At 32.6% G+C, this 17,113-nt stretch overlaps 1 protein-coding gene across 1 annotated transcript in view; it reads right to left on the reverse strand.

Moving 5' to 3' along the window:
- LOC142349940 (sulfotransferase 1A3-like) overlaps positions 1-16,469 on the reverse strand; it is an 86,904-nt gene extending 70,435 nt beyond the window's left edge. Inside the window, exons 1-2 of the mRNA XM_075401801.1 lie at positions 15,853-16,469; positions 2,472-2,723 (exon numbers count right to left, since the gene is read on the reverse strand). Coding sequence (XP_075257916.1) covers positions 2,472-2,723; positions 15,853-16,151 — 551 coding nt within the window. The 5' untranslated portion in view covers positions 16,152-16,469. The remainder of the gene's footprint in view (positions 1-2,471; positions 2,724-15,852) is intronic.
- Positions 16,470-17,113: the final 644 nt, after the last annotated feature.

Consider the following 17,113-nt stretch of genomic DNA (forward strand, 5'->3'; position numbering starts at 1 on the left):
AAGTTGGCGTTGGAACAATATTCTGTTTCTTGGGAGCGATTTTTTTAACGTACGTGCAGTTGAATTCTGCTTTGAATATTTCCTCTTGATTCCTGTTATACATATGTGTTGTATTTGCGCCTACTTGTGATTGCTTGCATTCGTCAAAGGGCGGCTAAGGCCTTTTATAATTCCGACCCTCTTTGTTGAACGTTTCAGTTAGTTTTGTTTTTTGAAGATGATGGTATTTATTTCTTATATCCAATCACTTAAGATTGTTCTTGACAGGTAATAATTGCTATTAATGAGGACATAAATGGAATAAATACATAGGTTTAGTTCTTAGCTTGTGGTTCTCCTGTCTTTGGTTCTATTTGTGTTTTCGAACACAGGTAGCAAATATTTGAGATCGTTTTCAGCGACTTGTTTTTAAGCTAACACTTTTCACTAATTGTTTTGAAGAAACATTATCGTGTTTTGCGAGTTTTCGTTTTGCACTTTGTTGACTTATTTTTGTTTTTCATGACAGTTCTGATATATTGATGAGGAGTCTTCAGCTAGTCGAATTAGGAGAGTTCATAACTAATGCTAGCTATGAAAAAAACATGGTTCATTTTCAGAAAAATGTTAGCGAGTTTTCGAGATTTACTGATATTCAATGTGATTATTGCTCTCTTGTTATGCCATTGAATTAACAAAAGATCTTGTCGTGCGCATGATTTCGGTTAACCAAATATAAGGTTGGGTTCATAGCTAATGCTTTTTGTGACTTTTCTACTATTCGTTTCAAAAGCAAAAGCGAACTTTACTACTGCCTTATCACTTTATGGCCTTAATGACAAGCCTCATCGGCTGCTGATATTATCTTTGATTATTGAATTAAATTTTCCTGTAGTAATGATAGTCTTTCACTGGCAAGTAATTTTTGTGACGTATACAATATTCGTTTTACAAAATACTAGGCAGCTGTTGAGTTTTTGCAAGAACTGCTTTTTAATGTTGTTTCATCACTTATTGCCATCAATGAGAAGATTCAGTGTTTGCCAATAAGGATTGATTGAATAAGTTAATTGCGTGACTCATGGCAACGCCTTTCATGATATTGAAATAGTTTTTCTAACAATAATAATTGATTTTTGAATCCCGATTTTTCCGTTCCTTTTCTTGCCGTTATATCACTTAGTCTAAAAATGGTCTCAATATGGCCCTCCAGAGCGGTGGAACTGTGGTTAATTTATTTCCTCCTATCTTTAACTAACGTTTTCAAAGAGTAAGATTCCGCTTAATTTCGAAGTGTTCAAATTGAATCTGGAGTATTGTAGTTTGCTTATTACTTTTTTTAGCCATTACAACTGCTGAAAGACAGTTTATGAAAAATTGAATGAATGAAATTTTGTTCTATTTGATGATATTTTCATGAGACAAATTTGATATGTTTCAAGAGCTTCAGCCAATCTTTAAAGAACACTATTCTCTAAAAAGATTAATCAATTGCAGATATGAGTTAATTCAATGAAATTAAAATGCAAAATGTCAAAACAGTTAGCAAAATGTACTATTACCAATCTTTTTCCTTGACACAACAACGCACAATTCATCAAATGGGCTTGCCTTGGACTCCGTTTTTATATATCCAGTCGATAGAACTCTACTTATTAGCACAACATTAATAATTAGCTGCAGTAACACTGATCAGAAAGACAGATTTTAAAACAACCAAAACAAATACGTAAATCCTACGTAGAAAAGATGGTCGATGGATGAATTAGGAAATTAATTAAGGGAGAAGAAAATTAGTTTTATTCATTGAGATGCTAGAATTGAGTTTCAAAAATCACATTAACACCCTAATTAATTGTGACTCATGAATAATAGAAAATAAGCATTTGACCACAATTTTGAGGCAAACTTGTAGGAAACTCCGATCAGAAGAGAATCCTTGACTAAATTTAATTGAAAAAAATTGTATTAAAGCTTCTTAAAAATTTCTCTGATAATAACATTTAACCAAATTTTCAAATCATCACAAAACCACGGCTAGATGCACGCACACTTCACCAGGTCTTCAAGGTTTTGATCACCCAGCGCTATCGAACTATTATAAATGATCTGAAATAATTAAATGACTTTAAATATTCATCACTGGGGTGCAACTAGACAATTTTTTTTCGACTGATGAAAAATAACTAGCTTGACAAATCCTGGAATACGTTTCAGATGAAAAATTTCTCAACGACCAAGCAAAAAAAACACTACACCTCAAGTGATAACTTATATAATTACCCGGAGAACTGACCTCTAGCAACCGAAGAACAATTCAAGCAGAATATGGCTGGATGATCGATCTTTCATTCCTATTAGTTCTCACAGTTAAGTCTGCATAGTGATATCCGTATCAATATTGAATCAATATCTGAGATATGCTATGCATTGAATCATCTTTTGCGTTTTGAACGCTACAAACATAAATTATTTCTAAATTCGTCTTTTACCTGCAGAACTGTATCCATTTCTTAATCCAGCACCACCACAGGCCATAGTTAACATGCCCTGTCAAAAATTTGTGCAGAAAGTGTTGAAGGTCCGGACTCTGAAGATGCTTTTTCAAGAATGGCTCCGTTTGGTAAAATGAGAAATAACTCAGAGCCACATCTTTTGGGTTGCGAGCCACTAAAATATTCCGTCGTCCCCCTGTGAAAATCTCGGATGGGGCTAAATGTGTTGGCAAGTGTTGTTTCAGCAACCTAGGTACTATTTCTTTCAACTACTTGCAGAATATGATCAATATCAATACACGATGTCTAAGAAATTTTTAGTGTTCTTTTTTAGCTAGAATTTCTAGGCGTCTTTTATTGAGCTTCATTAAATAGTATTCATCTAAAAATTGCTTAGTTTGTTGTCACATATGTATAAAATTATTGTTGAGTGAAAAAGGGAAATAAAACCGGAGCTGCCTCCTTGTCTTGTAGAGTACAACAATGAATAATTGACAATTTCATATCCTTATAACGTACTTCTCGTTATAAAGTATTTCTCGTTTAAGACAACACGATTTACTTTCTCAAACTTTATGGTCAATTCAAATGAGCTTTCATGTAATATCAACCAAATGCCCGTTTTCAATTAAAACTGTACTGGCCTGATTACTTTTCATTCAAAATATAATTTGATCAACTTGAAATATCAAAAAACAATTGTGCAAATCAGAGTGAGGGCTCTGATATATATGAAATTTTCACGGAGGGTGCCAAAAACATTATGAGACCACCCCAGTTGAGACGTCGAATTATGAAAAGACCGTGGTCGACCAATATTGGGTACAAAAAGACAGTGGTCGACCGATGTTGGGTATGAAATGATTTTATGTTGACGCTAATAGTCTTGGCCGACTTTATGTCTGCCCTTATGATCATGGTCGACTTTAGGTCAACCCTAATGGTCATGGTCGAATTTAGGTCGACCGATATGGTCATGGTCAACTTGAGGTCAACCGATATGGCAATGGTCGACTTTGAGATTTGACAAATACGTTTTTGCATATACTGTAGTTTCAGGTGTTAATTGTTTTACTTCAGTTTGCAAAAAATTATGGCCAGTGACAAAAAATATTTTTTTTTCCAAATCTTTTTTTTGAGCCAACATAATGTCCTTCTATTTCATATCTTTGTACATACGGGATACTCAACACTCAGTTTAAAGTACCCATGAACCCCTAAAAATGTACCGAGCATTTGTTAAAAGAGACCTATGAGCAGACTTAAGGTCGACCGTACTGGATATGAAAAGACCGCTGGCCGACTTATGAAAAGAGTTTAGGTCGAATATCACCAAGGAAGTCGACCGTTTAATTAAGGTAGGGAAATTATTCCCCTTGTCGACTTTATAAGTCTTTTCACTGGGGCAGTTAATATTATGTGTCACCAAAACTTCTTCTTTTCATGATATGTTGTGGGTCTAGGAATATCTACAAATGTTCAAAAGTGGTCACGCACTGTTTGAATTGATTGGTTTTATTTCAAACCAAACTTTGACAAGCACAAAATATGGCGAGAAAAACAAAAATTTAGTGGTGTTGAACATAAAAAATCTTCCATTAAAATCCAATAAAAACTTCCCAATGTCTCCTATACAAACGGAGACAAAAAAATTACCATCTCACACGAAAAATTTTTAGTACAATTGTTGCAATTCCCGAGATGTGTCATTCAAAAATGTAACAGATTTTCAAGTGAAGATTTAGTGTCATCAAAAATTCGCAACAATACTCAAAAATACAAAAATGGATCGAATCAAAAAAATGTTTTTTTGTGTGTTCAGACAAGAATGGTTATTGAGCTTCTCTTTTACATGATAAATTGGGTAACAATTCACTGTTTTGGGTGATGCTCACCAAAAAAAGAAAAGCAAATACAATTTTGAACAAATTTGTATTGGTTGAAGCCATATATTAAACAAGGAGGCTCGTTAATGTGGGTTCGCCCATGATGTTCCGACCCACTCTCATCTACATTTTTGAATTAACTGTCTTTGACTTGCATTTTTGACAAAGAGATAATCAGAAATAAATTCGTTACACTGCCAAACTAATAACCAAATGAAATAATGCCTTGCTTCATTAGAGCGAGATCTGCTATTAAAAAATACGAGAAACAAAAACAACAACAACATTGAAAGCAAAAACGAAAAATTAACCGCAAAAACTCAATATCTAAAAGCACCCCGTAACAACGTCAAATTACAATCAGACCAAACCCTAACTACACAGATTTACTTTTTTCTAACTACCCGGCACATGGAAATTTTTCTTAATGAGACTAGGTAACAAGTTGCCAAAAAGAAGAAATATTGAGGCGAAATTATAAAATCAATCAACATTTGTTAAATAAATTATTTTCAAAAGTCTTAAAAATCCTAAAAAATCATTAGCTTATAACAAAATAGTTCTTGATAAATTTACTGAAAAGTCATAAAGAAACACATAAGACCTGTCTTCGATTAGACAAAGCCATATGAACGGATTAAGGATGCTGAAAAACCTCAAAAATTAAGAAAAACAATTTACAAACACTGCGAAAACACAAATTAGTTAAGCCACTTAAACCCTTAGCTATTATTTGAATATTACGTATTTTTATATCAATTTCTATTTGTACTAAAACGGCTAAAATTAAACTGATTCAAAAAATTATTTCAGTTAGGCGACATTTGAAAATCATTGGTATCTGTTATTACGCGATTGTGCTAAAGGAAGAGGAGTAGAAACACAAATACACCACTCACAAAACTTTAAGAAAAGGCATATTTTCCAACAAACAAAACATCAGTTACGTCATATTATGAGTAAATTTGTAAATATTTAAAATACAAGAATTGTATTGGACTTCTGATTGATGAGAATAAGTTACAAGTTACGAAAAGAGCAACAAAAACTGAAAAAATCTTTAAAAAGTAAAATTACCTCAACTATAAGACTATTCGCTATAAACTGACAGCTGTGGTTGAAATCAATCATTCAATCCACATTTAACCGCTTCTGAGACGGGTCAGCACTTTACGACTACCTGAAGAATAAAAAAAAACAGGCAAAAACAACAACTTCAAAAAATGAGCGAGAAAAGTGTCTGAACCCTTAAATAATGAGCTTTTCATTAGAATTTTTTCTATTATCTTTAAAATTTTTAACGGCAATGTGATTATCTTTTTAACAATTGGTCTCGAGTAAATCAGTCATTAAACCTGAACAAATGGATTAAAACAACAGTTTTTGAGAAAATTCGTAGTATCAATGCCATTAAATTCAATAGCTTTCAATGGAAGCTCATAAATACGCTAAATTATGCATCGATGAGACGAAAAACTTGTTGGTCATTCGTATGTTGTCAATAAGACATAATGATAAGGCTTTGACTATAAAATCAGCAGCAACAAATACATGCATTATCCAAATTTATAAAGTGCGAAGAGAAAGTGTCGAAGTCATTTCAACCGTAAATTTTTCTGTGAACACTATAGGTAAACTCCAATGAAAGTGTTCTCTAAGTCAATGCAAGTATCATTATTTGGACATTGTGTTAGGATTCCAAAGAGAACCAATTTTACAAAAAAAGATCCAAATTTTTTTTTTTTAATTATGAAAACTCGTGCCTCGAATTCTTAACAGCAATAGCTGGAAGATAAAACCGCTAACTAGGTCCTCTTCGTTGAAGTAGAAAGGAAAGGGGTCAGTTTTTTACTCTGACTGACTTTTTGGTCGCCAAAAAAGTTAAAGATTGGTTGATGTTAAAAAAATTTCTCTTAGAAGTTTTTTAAGGTCTTAACTGCCAATAAATTCAAAACCTTTCAACAGAATTCAATAGAGACGCTTAGTTATGACTTAAGTGGATGACAAGGATATTAGTCACGCACAGGTAGTCAAAAAGACATCACAAAAAGTCTTATGATCATGGAAACAACAACAAAAACAGGAAATAAACCTATAATTCGGTAGAAAAGTGCGAGAAGAAAGTGTCGAAGCCATTTAAACTATAAGCTTTTCTCTGAAAACTTTATCCATGACCCATTGAACAATTTTTCTAAGTCAATGAGAGACAAGATCAGGATAATGTGATAAGATTTCAAGAGGAACGAATAATACGAAAATATCCGAAAAATTTTATAGAAAAATTTTGAAATCTTGTGGTATTGAATTCATATAACAAATAGTTAGAAAAAAAAACTTTTAACCAGACAGAATTTGGTTGCTGTAGAAAAGAAAGGGGTCTTGCTATTACTGAGACCGACTTAGAATTCACGAAAATTATTATCTGTTAGTAAGTGAAAAAGTATCTCGAAAAATATTTTTAAAAGTCTCAACAATCATTAGCTGTCCCTTCAATGCTCTAGATAGGTTCTTTTAATGCTCAATACAAAACCTATTGCATTTTTAGTTAACAAGTCTATATCATAGGACCCCAAAAAATAATAAAACCTCAAAACGAAAATCAAAATTTCATTTAAAATTACTAAAACTCATAGTCGTAGCCAAAAAAAGCACGAGCGATTCCTTGAAAACGAAATTTTTTGGTCATTGAGCTTCATTAGACTGTTAACTAGGTTTTCCTTAACAGAACATTGGTATCAAAAGTCACTAGCCGCTAAGTTACTTAAGAAAACAAAAAAACCCAAAAAAAATTAAAAAAAAAAAGGTCTCAAATAGAATTCGATTTTTTTTTATAGTACACTTCCCTCTATCTAAGACCAGAACTCTAGCTTTTCTTTCACTTTTTGTCTGTTAGGAATTAAAAATTGATTCATTTTAGGGCCTGAAGTGTGGTTTTGAACCATTTTTTCTATAGAAAAAATCTTAATTTGAAGAAGTTTTAGTAAAAGTTAACAAAATCAAGTTAAGAATTCTTTGTTCGCACAAAAATTCAATCCTCGATAACTCCCCGAAAAGAAACAAATTGAAACAAAATCGTTTTAGTTCCGAATTCTGGACGAGCTTTTAAATGATATCACTCACATTTCTCTACGATGAAGACATCGATCGGCCAAAATTGTGTGAACAAAACAACCCATTTGACAAGTGGGGTCGGAACAATTAGGTCGTTATAAATGCAAACTTTTAACAGTTTTATTGCATATGATTATGGTGACAAAAATTTTATTCAAGGACAAGGGTCTGGGAAAAGTTATATTTAGTTGCAACATTTGTCAGGTGGCCACCAAAAGCGTAATTGCCTGAAATGACTGATCAAAAGACAATTTTTGCTTCTAAGGAACAAGAACAAGCTATTTGAAGTTTACAGATTGAGTACAATTTGAGACTACTTTATAACAAAAAGGTTTTCGAAACGCTGCTATACCTTAAAATTATGAACTAAAAAGACATGCTGTCAACACTTAACGCCACTGCGTAAAATAGATCGTTATAAAACCAGTTGTGCAAAGATCCCAGTCAGTGAAAAAAGAGAAGTGATCAACATTCAAATTTCAAGACTATCAGAGATTACCAATTCAGCATTCAATATTTTATGGTTTTCTAAGAAAGCCCTTAAAGCTTACAGTTGGATAGTTTAGGTTGCATGGGCTCACCGCTTTTTACATTTTTTGATGGCTAACCAAAAAAGATTATCAATTCAGCATTCAATATTTTATGGTTTTTCAAGAGAGCACTTAACTCTACTGTTGGATAGTATAGGTGTGCATGCGCTCACCGCTTATAACAATTTTGATGGCTAAACAACAAAAAGCAAATTGAAGTAAGAAAGTATACAACAACCACATCGAAAAACTCAAAATTATGAATCAATTTCCAAAGAGAAAGAACCAGCTAATTGGATTTTACAGATTGTGTTTACTTTGGGTATACTTTGTCACAAAAAAGCTTTTCGAAACGTTGTTATGCTTTAAAATTATTAACTAGAGAGGCTTTTGCAGTCAATACATAACGCCACTACGTAAAACAGATCGTTATAAACCCAGTAGTGCAAAGATCATAATCAGTGAAGAAAGTCAAAGTGAACAACATCCAAATTTCAAGACTATCTATGAGTACCAATCCAGCATTCAGCACTTTTTGGCTTTGTTTTCCAAGAAAGCCTTTAAACTCTACGGTTGGATAGTGTAGCTGTGCATCGGCTTACCGTTCACTACAATTTCTAAAGGCAAACCAACAAAAAATAAATGGAAGTAACAAAGTATCTATTATAAATTGCAATGTTATTTAATAAATGCATACAACAACCACATCAAAAGAACTAAAAATTATTAATCAATTTCCAAAGATCTGACTATTATAATGGATAGCTGGAGTAACATTTCCACGCATTCTATTAGAATGATTTGCTCTAGTCTGGCTAAAAATGATTTTGGTTATGAAGCAGATTTGCTAATGTTCACGCCTTTTTTAACAGAAAGTTCGCTGATAGTCACATAATGATTATTGTTTCGATAATGTGTCTGTTTGGGAAATTAATGTCTGGAAATGTTGCACTCTTTCTTACTCAATAAATGCTTTCGAGAAAAAATCTGCAAAACATTCAATGACTGAGGATCTCAGAGCTTCAACTTAGCAGCGAACAAAGTTCTTTAGCTATTTTTATTGATGAATTCAAAAGTGTTGGGTTTGATGACAAGACTAAGAGGAATTAAACTTTCAGCTACAAAAAAGGAAAACACAAATTTGCTATTATTTCTGGTTAAAATAGCTCATTGGCCAGGACTGCTTCAATGCTAAAAATTTGCAACCAGATTCGCTTCCGACATTTTAAAAAACGAGTCAACATTTTTAGATATAACACCGCAAGAAAAGGAGAACCAACAGATTTGATTATAATATTTGAGTCCCTGAGCTTTGTAATACTTGCTCAACAGCGCGAGCGCAACAACCTGTCCTTATGAAGACTGTTGTTTGATGCAAGAGCTGTAAAAATCAAAATCCGTGGTTGCAATGAAAAATACATACATTTGATTGTATCGTAAAAACTAAGAGTTCAATATTTCAATCTGCAGTTTTGAAGAAAGAAATAAAGTGCCATATTAAATTATTTTGAGACCAGTTGTATGCTTCCAACTTCTGTTTTTTAGTAACGACTTTTCATCTGATTTTACAAACAACGATTTGAGGAAGCAAATGTGTCTTATCAATCATGACAAATTTTTTTTCCTAACAGTTAAAAAAATTTTGGGACTTGAACTTAATGAATGAAATTATCAATCATTGATTGATTTATGTTTTTAGTCAATTGATGCAAAATTTGCAAAATTTGTTCACGGGTTGAAACAGTTCCCAACCTATAATTTTTAATGTTGTAACCTATGATACTGTTTACTTTTAGTCTGCACAGAAATTAATCAGTATCTGTACTTGATGTCTAAGACAATTTCAGTGTTCCATTTTAAATATTTTTCCTTTTTTATAAAACATTTGTTGAATGCAAAATAGAAATAAAAACTGCCTCCTTGTTTTGGTAGTTACAATAATCAGTAATTGACAATTTCATATCTCTATAATGTACTCTAAAAATTTCTCGTTCAAGACAACATGATTTACTTTCTCAATTTTTATGGTCAACTCCTTCGAGCTTTCATGTAATATCAACCAAATGTCTGTTTTGATTTAAAAATTAGATCAACTGGAAATATCAAAAAACAATTGTGCAAATTACAGTGAGGGCTCCCATCTTTTAAAATTTCACTGAGGGTGCCACAAATTTTATGCGACCAGTTGATATTATGCCACCAAAACTTCCTCTCTTCAAACTTCATGCTATGTTGTTATTCTAGGAATTTTTACAAATGTTCGAAAATGGTCACGCACTGTATTAATTGATTGGTTTTATTTCGAACCAAATTTTCACAAGCACAAAATTTGGCGAGAAAAACAAAAATTTAGTGCTGTTGAACATAAAAAGTCTTCCATGATTTTCCAATAAAAAGTTCAGCTGGGTTCCATTTTCTCCTATACACACGGAGACAAAAAATACCATCTCACACGAAAATTTTCAGTACAATGTTTGTTTTTTTTGATACGTAGTTCAAAAATGTAGCAGATGTTTATGTGATGATTATAATTTCCTCGCAAATTCCTAGTAATACTCAAAAATACAAAAATGGAAAAGAGTTAAAAAAGTTATACTTACGTTTTCAGATTCGAATGGTTATTGGGCTTCTAATTAAAATGAGAAATTGAGTCATAATTCACTGTTTTGCGTGATATTCACCAAAAAAAGAAAAACAAGTTTTTTGCATTTATAATGGCTTAAATTAAAATATGGCTTTAACCAATACAATTTTGTACAAAATTGTTTTGGTTAAAGCCATATTTTAATTTAAGCCATTATAAATGCAAAATTTTAATAGTTTTATTGCATATGCTTAGGGTGACACAAATTTTACTCGCGAGCAAAGTTCTTGGAAAAGATAAACTTATTTGCAACATTTGGCATGTTAATCGAGTGCAGTATTTGGTTGCCATTAAAAACGTAACTGCCTGAAATGAATGATCCAAAGACAATTATTTGCCTCTAAGAGGCCAAAACTTCGAGTTCAAAAACAAAGATGTCCGCACCTCTTCCTTGCTGGTGTTTGACATTTAAGAGGAGAACAAGAACAAGCTTATTGAATTTTACAGATTGAGTACCCTTTGAGACTACTACATCACAAAAAAAAGTTTTCAAAACTTTGTTATACTATAAAATTATGAATTGAAAAGTCTTATGCAGTCAATACTTAGCTCCACTACGTAAAAAAATTGTTATAAACCCAGTTTTGCAAAAAATCTTATTTAGTGAAAAAGTCAAAAAGAACAACATCAAAGTTTCAAAACTATCGAAGAGTACCAATCCAGCTTTCTGCATTTTTTGGCTTTGTTTTCTAAGATAGTCCTTAAAATCCACAGTTGGATAGTGTAGTTGTGCATGGGCTTACCGCTTTTTGCTTTTTCTGATGGCAAACCAACAAGAAAAAAATCGAAGTAAGAAAGTATGAATTAACTACATCAAAAAATTGAAAAATATGAATCGATTTCCAAAAAATTTGACTAATATAATGGATGACTGGAGCAACAATTCTACACAATATGTTAGCTCCAGTCTAGCTAAAATTGATTTTGGTCATGAAACAGCTTTGCTTTTGTTCAAGCCATTTTTAGCACAAACTTCGCGAATAGGCGCATTATGCTTCTAGATGCAATTTTTTGCCTGTTTGGGACATTACTGTCGGGAAGTGTTGAACTTATTCTAACTTAATAAATGCTTTTGAGATAAAATCTGCAAGCCATTCAATGACTGAGGCGCTCACAGATTCAACTTAGCAGTTAAAATATTTCTTCAACTTTTTTTAATTCATGAAACCAAAAGTTTTGGGTTTGATGACAAAACTAAGAGGTGTAAAGCATTCAGCTACAAAAAACTGAAAACACAATTTTGCTACAAATTTTGTTAAAATAAGCCATTGCCCAGGACTGCTTCATTGCTAACAATTTTCAACCCGAATCGTTTCCGACACCTCAGAAGACGAGTGCACATTTTTAGATATAACACCCCAAGCAAAGGAGAGCCAACAAAATTGAGACTTGGATATCACATTTGATTTCCTGAGCTTCGTAACTCTTTCTCTACAGCGCAAGCGCAACAACTTGTCCTCATAAAGACTGTTGTTTGAGGCAGGAGTTGTAAAAATCGAAATCCGTTGATGCAACGAAAAAAACATACAATTGATAGTATCATAAAAACTAAGAGTTCGATAGTTGAAACTGAAGATTGTAGAAACACATAAAGTGCCAAATTTATATTACTTTGATACCCGTTGTATGCTTCCGACTGTTTATCAGTAGCGACTTCTCATCTGATTTTGCCAACATTGATTTGAGTAAGCAAAAGTGTCTTATCAATGTTGACAAGAACTTTTTCCTAATAGTACTTGAACTTGGGACTTGAACTTGGGTTTTTTGGGACTTGAACTTTATTGAAATCATACATCATTGATTGATTTTTACTTTTTAGTTCAGTTTTGCAATATTTGCAACAATCGATTGTCGAGTTTTGCCAACGAATTTATTTGACTGCCTCAATTTTTTCAGGTCAGATAATCTGAACCAAATCCCTATTGTTCACGGGTTGAAACAGTTCCCAGCCTAAGAATTTTAAAAATGAAACCTTTGTTACTGTTTACTTTTACTCTGCGCAGAAAGTGATCAATATCTGTACTTGATGTTTTGGATTTTTTTAGTGTTCCGTTCCAATTAAAAATTTCAGGCGTTTTTATAGAATTTTTAATGAATGCAAAAACGGGAAATAAAAAATGCCTCCTTGTCATTTAGAGTACCACAATCAATAATTGACAATTTCAAATATCTTTTGTGTACTCTACCTATTTCTCTTTTAAGGCAGCATGATTTATTTTCTCAAATTTGTATTCCATGTTAAATTATTTTGAGACCCGTTGTATGCTTCCAACTTCTGTTTTTTAGTAACGACTGTTCATCTGATTTTACAAACAACGATTTGAGGAAGCGAATGTGTCTTATCAGTCATGACAATTTTTTTTCCCTAACAGTTAAAAAAATTTTGGGACTTGAACTTAATGAATGAAATTATCAATCATTGATTGATTTATGTTTTTAGTCATTTGATGCAAAATTTGCAAAATTTGTTCAAGGGTTGAAACAGTTCCCAACCTATAATTTTTAATGTTGTAACCTATGATACTGTTTACTTTTAGTCTGCACAGAAATTAATCAGTGTCTGTACTTGATGTCTAAGACAATTTCAGTCTTCCATTTTAAATATTTTCCCTTTTTTATAAAACAATTGTTGAATGCAAAATAGAAAAAAACTGCCTCCTTGTTTTGTAGTTACAATAATCAGTAATTGACAATTTCATATCTCTATAATGTACTCTAAATATTTCTCGTTCGAGACAACATGATTTACTTTCTCAATTGTTGTGGTCATCTCCAATGAGCTTTCATGTTATATCAACCAGTTTTCTGTTTTGAATTAAAAATTTGATCAACTGGAAATATCAAAAAACAATTGTGCAAATTAGAGTGAGGGCTCCCATCTGTTAAAATTTCACTGAAGGTGCCACAAAATGTATGCGACCAGTTGATATTTTGTCACCAAAACTTTTTCTCTGCATACTTCACGCTATGTTGTGGTTCTGGGAATATCTACAAATGTTCAAAAACGGTCGCGCACTGTTTGAATTGACTGATTGTATATTGAACTATGAGTTCGGCCAGCACAAAATATGGAGAGAATAACAAAAACTTAGTGCTGTTGAACATAAAAAGTCTTCTATGCGTATCCAATAAAAAATTTAGCTTGGTCTCAATGTCTTCTTTACAAACAACGACAAAAATTACCATCTCACACAAAAAAATCTCCAGTACAATTTTTAATTTTTTTGATAAATTGTTGAAAATTGTAGCAGATGTTTAAGTGATGATTATGGTTTCATCGCAACTTCTTAACAATACTCAAAAATACAAAAAAGGAACAAAACTAAAAAAGTGTTTTTACGTGTTCAAGTTAGAATGGTTATCGAGCTTCCAAATTAAAAGAGAAACTGAGTCATAATTCGCTGTTTTGCGTGATATTCGCCAAAAAAAAAGAAAAGCAAGTGCAACTGTGTAGAAATTTGTATTGGTTCATGTCGTAATTTTTACTAAGGTCATTATAAGTGCAAGTTTTTAATTATTTTATTGCGTATGCCTGCAGCCTTCCTTGGTTGTTTTTGAAATTTAAAAGGAGAGAAAGAACAAGCTAATTGTATTTTACAGATTGAGTATACTCTGAGACTACTATGGCACAAAAAAAAATTTGAAACATTGTTATATCCTAAATTATTAACTAGAATGTTTATGCAGTCAATACTTAACGCCACTACGTAAAACAGATCGTTATAAACCCAGTTGTGCAAAGATCCTAATCAGTGAAGAAAGTCAAAGTGAACAACATTCAAATTTCAAGTCTATCAATGAGTACCAATCCAGCATTCAACATTTTTTGGCTTTGCTTTCCAAGAAAACATTTAATGTCTACGGTTGGATAGTGTAGCTGTGCATCGGCTTACCGTTATTTACAATTTCTGAAGGCGAACCAGCAAAAAATAAATCGAAGTAACACAGTATCTATTATATAATGAAATACATGCATACAAAAACCACATCGAAAAGGCTAAAAATTATTAATCATTTTCCAAAGACTTGACTATTATAATGGATGGCTTGAGTAGCAATTCTACGCATAATGATAGAATGTTTTTGCTCCAGTCTGGCTAAAAATGATTTTGGTTATGAATCAGCTTTGCTAACTTTCATGCCATTTTTAAATGAAACTTCGCGGATAGGCGCATTATGCTTACAGATTCGATTTTGTGTCTGTTTGGGAAAGTACTGTCTGGCGTTGTTGCACTCATTCTAACTCAATAAATTACCTTGAGATAAAATATGCAAACCGTTCATTGGCTGAGCATCTCACTGGATCAACTTAGCAGTGAACAAATTTATCCAGCTATTTTTATTGATGAATTCAAGTGTGGGTGTTGATCACAAAACTACGAGGAATAAAACTTTCAGCAAAAAAATGATAACACAATTTTGCTACTAATTTTGGTTAATATAACGCGTTGGCCCAGGACTGCTTCAATGCTCAAAAGTTGCATCTAGAATCGTTTCGGAAATTTAAGAAGACGATTCCACACTTTTAGATTTAATACCCCAAGCAAAGGAGAACCAACAAAATTAGGACTTTGATATCATATTTGACTCCCTGAGATCCGTAACACCTGCTCTACAGCGCGGGTTCACTGACCTGTAGTTGCAAAAAATGAAATCCGTGGTTGCAATGATAAATACGTACATTTGCTAGCATCATAAAAACTAAGAGTTCGAAAGTTGTGTAATAGAAATAGAGAATTGAAAACTAGCTAAAAATTAAGGAACATCTTGCCTGCAAAGATTTACGTTCATGCTAAAATTGGCAAGCCCCGAAAATTATCCCGAGAAGTCTGAGTGTGAATCTGGAGTATTGAAGAAATAAACAAAGCGCCAAATTTAAATTATTTTGATACCCGTTGTATTCTAATTTAAGGAAACGACTTTTCATCTGATTTTGCCAACAATGATTTGAAGAAGCGAATGTGTCCTATCAATCTTGACGAACATTTTTTCCTTAAAGTTATTAGTTTTTAGGACTTGAACTTGTTGAATGAAATCATCCATTATTGATTGATTTTTACTTTTTTTTATTCAATTAATGCAATATTTGCAATAATCGACTGTTGAGTTGTGCCAACTAAATTAAATGACTGCATTAATTTTTTCAGGTCCGATAATTTAGTCCAAATCCCTTTTATTCACGGGTTGGGAAAGAAACAGTTCCAAACCTAGGACTTTTTACAGTTGTGTCTGCACGTTCGCAGCCTGTTACACCATTTAGAATAATCTCCATATAAGGTGATAAATTTTGAATTTCGAAATTTTCAATATCTTCTAGGACTTCATTGCCGTACACAAGTCCTATGAGGATGTTTTGGATCCAAGTTGTTCCAGATCTGGGAAAAGTTGTTATAAAGATATCGTCACTTCGACTTTGAAAATTTTTAGTTGCTAGAATTGATTCCCTACTGTACGCACCCACGAAATGTATTCCCTCTATTGTAAAGGGCTCAAAAGAACTGCCCATATTAATTATTAGTTTAAATACCTAAAATAAACAGAATAAACAGAATGAACAATAAACAAAAACTATTGTTTGTCAATGAAAATTTTTTGATTTTGAACTAAAGCACAAAAATTATGCATCAGAACACATTTTTGTAGTTATTTTATGAGACTAACAATATCTCAATCAATAACAAGCTATAAATAAGAAACAGAATAATTTCTACAATAAGACTTCTAAAATTTAGACTCAAGGGACCATGCTAGCAGTCAAACGCAAATTCTATACATCATAACAAATCAACAAATATAAGTTTCTGTAGCATAACAGTTTTACATAATGAGCTAGGCATGCATGTTCTGACTCAGAAGCTTAACTATTAAAGATCAGAGAAAGTTGATTATACCTTTTGCCTTAAACCGTTACATAGTTTACCATATCTGAGAAAAGCTGAACAAGCAATACGATCTGATTGGACATCCCGCTTACAGTGAAGACCCTATTTACTTTGACATATTCTCTCAAAATGGTTCGAAAGGTTACAAATATACATAAATCTAAGATAGAATCGGTGCAAATGCTATGTGAAATCTACAAAGTTTGCAACATACCCATATCACCAAAAGATATGTATGATATAGACTGAAACTACAGACATTTTAAGCTGACCGAGAGTTAAATTATTAGTCTCGCAATAGATTGTCGTAAATATCTTTTTTTTTCATCGAGCCAAGGCATTTCAAGAGTTCAGATGCAGTGAGATATTGCAGGCTTCTGGAATGGTTTCTTTGTTTTGTTTAACTCAGGTTTGTTTGCAAAAATTAATATTTCTGCATTGAAATGCTAGCTGGACCAAAGTGAACGATCGTAGACTTCAGAAAATTGCAGAGCACTCAAGCTGAGGCATGCGTTATTGGTGAGACATATCCACAATAATCAGTCATGATCAGAATGAAGCTCGTTTTCAAAATGTTGCTCGTTTA

Source organism: Convolutriloba macropyga, chromosome 1 (genome assembly GCF_964194025.1).
Source record: "Convolutriloba macropyga chromosome 1, txConMacr16.3, whole genome shotgun sequence".
NCBI classification, from domain to species: Eukaryota; Metazoa; Xenacoelomorpha; order Acoela; family Convolutidae; genus Convolutriloba; species Convolutriloba macropyga.